This window comes from Propithecus coquereli, unplaced genomic scaffold (genome assembly GCF_000956105.1).
Source record: "Propithecus coquereli isolate 6110/MARCELLA unplaced genomic scaffold, Pcoq_1.0 Scaffold867, whole genome shotgun sequence".
NCBI lineage: Eukaryota > Metazoa > Chordata > Mammalia > Primates > Indriidae > Propithecus > Propithecus coquereli.
The window spans coordinates 133,565-138,395 of record NW_012154918.1 but is presented as its reverse complement, the minus strand read 5'-3'; the positions used below and the strand labels follow the sequence as shown (position 1 = coordinate 138,395).

General features: G+C 34.3%; 1 protein-coding gene across 1 annotated transcript; it reads right to left on the bottom strand.

Moving 5' to 3' along the window:
* Positions 1-3,140: 3,140 nt before the first annotated feature.
* LOC105826224 (zinc finger protein 736-like) lies at positions 3,141-4,146 on the bottom strand. The gene is made up of 3 exons (XM_012664166.1): positions 4,135-4,146; positions 3,752-3,878; positions 3,141-3,250 (listed from the first exon to the last, which is right to left on the bottom strand). The coding sequence occupies exons 1-3, from the start codon at positions 4,144-4,146 to the stop codon at positions 3,141-3,143; spliced, it is 249 nt and encodes an 82-aa protein (XP_012519620.1).
* Positions 4,147-4,831: the final 685 nt, after the last annotated feature.

Below are 4,831 nucleotides of genomic sequence, written 5' to 3'. Positions count from 1 at the left end.
TCTGTAAACCCAGAGGAGATCCCATAAGCCAAGAAGGGAAGGGGATCCAAGAAGGGAAGACCTCTAACTGCTGGAACTGGCTTATAAGCTGGAAAAGGTGTTTGCTCTTTCAATGCACAGACACGAATGCAAGGTTATATTACGCTCATTCTTAATGCTTCTATTTTAACATAGTATCGGAAATCCTAGGCAGAACTATTAGGCAAGAAAATTTAAAAAAGAAAAAAAAGCTGTCCAAATAGAAAGAAAGAAGTAAAAATATCACTGTTCATAGATGACATGACCTTATATATAGAAAACCATAAATAATACACCAAAAATTGTTTAAACTAAAATAGTCAGAAAGTGGGAAAAATCTTAAATTAACATACAAATGTCAGTGCTTCCATACATTAACAACAAAGTAATAAAAAAGAAAAAAATCTTATTTATAGAATCATCAAAACATTAAATTTTTAGCAATAGATTTAACCACAGAGGTAAAAAAGCTTTACACTGAAAAATATAAGATACTGAAGACAGAAATAGAAGACACAAATAAATGTAAAAATATCCCAAGTTTATGGATTGGAAGAATAAATACTCTTAAAGTACTATATTATCTAAAGTGATCTATAGATTTAATTAAGTCCCTATCAAAATTCCATAAATTCAATGAACTACCTAAAAAATTCCAATGGTATTTTTTTAGAAAAATAAAAAAAACTCAATCCTAAAATTTTTATGGAACTTCAACAGACTTTGAATAACCAAAGTAATCTTGAGGAAGAACAAAGTTAGGAGCATGATACTTTGTGATTTCAAATAATATTTTGAAACTATAGTAATAAAACAGAACGTTATGTACATTAAAAATGATACAACAACCAGTGGAACAGAATAGAGAGCCCCAGAATAGACCCACGCATACAAGGTCAACTAATCTTTGACAGAGAAACAAGAATACGCAATGCAGAAAGTACAGTCTCTTCAATAATTTGTGCTAGAAAAACTGGATGTACACAAGCAAAAGAATAAAATTAGACCATTTTTTTTATACCATCCCTCCAAATTACCTCAAATTAAAGACTTGTGTAAGACATGAACCCTTAAAAATCTTATGAAAAAACATTTGCAAAATCTTCATATTGATGTTGGTAATGAATTTTTTGGATGTGACACTAAAAGTGTGAAAACAAAAGCAAATATAAGTAAGTTAGACTGCATCAAACTAAAAAGCTTCTGCAGAGCAAACAATGAAATAAGAATACTTATAGGATGGGAGAAAAGATTTGCAAACCATCTATCTAATAAGGGGTTAATATCCAAATTATATTTGAAACTCATACAAATCAATGGTAATAATAATGAATATAATAACTGATTAAAAGATAGATATAAGACTGAATATTTTCCAATAAAGACATACAAGTGGCCATAGGTATGTAAAATGGTGCTCAACATAACCAATCATCATCAACAATTATGATGAGATATCAGTTTATACTTGTTAGGATAGCTAATATCAAAAAAAGACAAGTTTTGACAAGGATATGAAGAAAAAGAAATCCTGTACACTGTTGAGTTATAAACTGGTAGATTCATGATGAAAACAATTATCAAGGTTCTTAAAAAAAACTACCATACAATTCAGTGATCCCATTTGGGTGTATAAAACCAAAGGAAATAAAATTGGTATATCAAATAAATAAATGCACTCTCATGCTCAGTGCAGCATTACTGACAATTGCCAAGATATGAAAACAACCTAAATGTTTGTGATTCCTGAATGAAGAAAATATGATATATATACACAAGAGAATATTATTCAGTTCTCAAAATTATCATTCAACCATTTCAACAACATAGATGGACCTGGGGGACGTTATGCTAACTGAAATAACCCAGGAACAGAAAGACAAATACTGCATAATCTTCCTTATACGGGGAATCTAAAAGGTTGTACCCATAGAAGCAGAGAGTACAAAGGTTGTTTCCAGGGCCTGAGGTGGGGAAATATGGGGAGATGTTGTTCAAAAGGTACAAACATTCAGTTATAAGATGAATAAGTTTTGTGGATCTAATGTGTAGCCTTTTGACTGTAGCTAATAATGTTTTATCTCAAGATTCTCTATGACAGTAGACCTTGGTGTTCTCACAACTAAAAAACTATAATTAAGAAGTGTTAGATATGTTCATTGCCTTGATTGTATCGATGATTTCACAATGTATACACATATCAAGTCATTACTTTGAATATAATAATTACATAGTTATACAACTTTTATTTGTGAAGAAAGTCCACGTCACGCAAACATACATCTACACATATTTATGTGTGTGCATATATGTATACACACATATAAATATGAATGGCACAGTCCCAGTGAGCATCATACTAAACAAGAGAAAATCATAAAACAATGATTATTAAAAAATAAAGTAACAAGTGGGAGTTTGATACATGCTCAACAATGTCCTAAGCTTCCCAATGACAGTGTATTAAGAAATGTAGGGAGTATCTTAAACTATATGAAAGTTGAGAAATTTGGGCGTACAGAGTTTAAATTATTAATCACAGTTCACATTGGAAACAGAATTTATAAGTAAAATAACATTATATTTTATTGTATTTAGGGAGATACTTAATGTTCGATAATGTTACTGAGCATGAATTTCTGTAGAATCATATTTAATACTTCCACAGGATAGGAAACCATAGAGCAGAAAACATACAGCATCTGCCTGTGGTGCTCCTGGGATCTCTGAACCTAATGCAAATATCACCACTGCACTCACATGTTTCAGATATGATGCAAAAAGAGAAATTACAAAACGGTTTAACATAGAGTTCCTCAAAATACACAGATATTCCCACGTCCTGAAAAGCAATGGAAGAAGAGCCAGATCCTGCAGTCCCTGATAAGCCATGAACAGGACTTGGGTTTTCACTGCAGCCTCAAAGGAAGATCACTGAAGGGGAAGTCACGTCCTTAGATAACTTAAGAACAAGGAACAGAGATGCTCAAATGTGAGAACAAGAGAAAGAAACCCAGGCTGCTCGGAAATGATTTCCATTGGAGCAGAGTTTCCCAAATCACACATTAAGGTCTGGATTCCTCCTTGATCTTTGGACCTCTCACCTGTGTCATCTGCTTCACTCACTTCCACCTACCTGGGTGTTCGGCTACTGTCTCCCATCTCTTCACCTTCCCGGGCTCTTTCCTTTGCTCCAGACAGAGGATAAGGTCTGGCTTAGAGACAGCAAGTCCTGTTTTATTAGAAAAAAGTTATATCACTCTTGCTGGTATTCTCCAATTACCAACCTAGTACTGTGCTCAGTAGAGAAGAGAAAATGTTATGGAAAATCTTAGAAAATTAATCAAAAAGTATCATTTTCTGCTGAGAATATTTAGGAAGTGTTTAAAATTTGTGGGTCCTTAGATCTATTACCCAGTCCCAGTGAATTAAAAATGGATGGTGGAAATGGGATTTGATGGTGTGGATAACAATATTTTATGCCACTAAAATGCTGAAATTACCACTAATCTAGAGTGAAAAATACAGATCAGCTCAAAAAAGAGTAAGATTAATGTCAAGATAAAGAATGTTGAGGACTTCTTTTTTTATACCAACAAATCCCCCAATTTTCCTTAGAAACAATAATCTGAAACTCACTCATATAAAGCAGGAACTCCCAGAATCATTCAACAAAGGAAGGATATGAAATCCTTAGTGTGGAATAGAAATCATGTATTGAAGCTATCCTCACCCAGGGAGAACAGGTTTCTGTGGTTCTCTAACATCACATCCGTATACAAATTCCGCTGAGCAGGGTCCAGGCATGCCCACTCTTCTGGAGAAAATTCTATGGTCACATCCCTGAATGTCAACCATCCCTGAAAGAAAAACACACATTTACAGCGTGGCCGTGGTAAGAGTTCTTAATGTGACTCCAGGTGAAGTGAGAGAGGGAGAGGACTGGTTCTCACTCATATGAGTGACTGCTATTGTTTGAAAGGACAATTTTTAACACAGAAATATTCTTTAATGTAGTCTGTAACTCTGAAGAAAGAAGATGACATAAGATCCACAAAACCAGTCGTAGATACTATAGTTTTCTAGATGATATAGTATAAAATTCAAAGCACCAACAAGCATCCACATTTTCGAGTGCTACATTGACATCATACAGGTTTAGTTGTGTATATATTCCAGATAGAAAGTCATGCAGAGTTAAAAGGTATCTCTCAAACTTTAACGTGTACAACAATGAACTGGAGATCTTCTTAAAATGCAGATGTTGATTCAGGAGATCTGAAGCCTGAATTTCTAACAATCTCACAAGGGATGTCAAAGCTCCTGGCCCATGAGGAATGCCTTTCAAACACCCAGTAAGTGGCAAATCCCAGTTCATCTGACCGGGAAATGCAGATGAGAACCTTCATTTTCCAAAGCAAGCTATGTGCAAAGGGAATTTAAAAAGAAAAAGGAGCTTCCAGATTAAATGTGACAGCTTATGCACATCAGTTGGTAAATCTTCACAAGGTAATTAACTCTGCAGTGGAAAAATCCGCCAGACAGAACCTTAACCAAGTGAATAAAATCAGCAACAACTGTGGCAGGACAGTCGTGCTGATGCACACAGGACACAATCCCACTAAAAGCAAGTTAAAGAAATGAAAATAACTATATATCATATTAATATGACCACATATAGGAAACTTTAGTTGGCTTGAAAGTGCAGTGCACTAACAGGACACGTTTAGTGAGGTATACACACTCTATCTGTGCCAGACATTCAAAATGACATAATTTCCAAGTTTTAGAAACTGATGCTAAACATATAAAT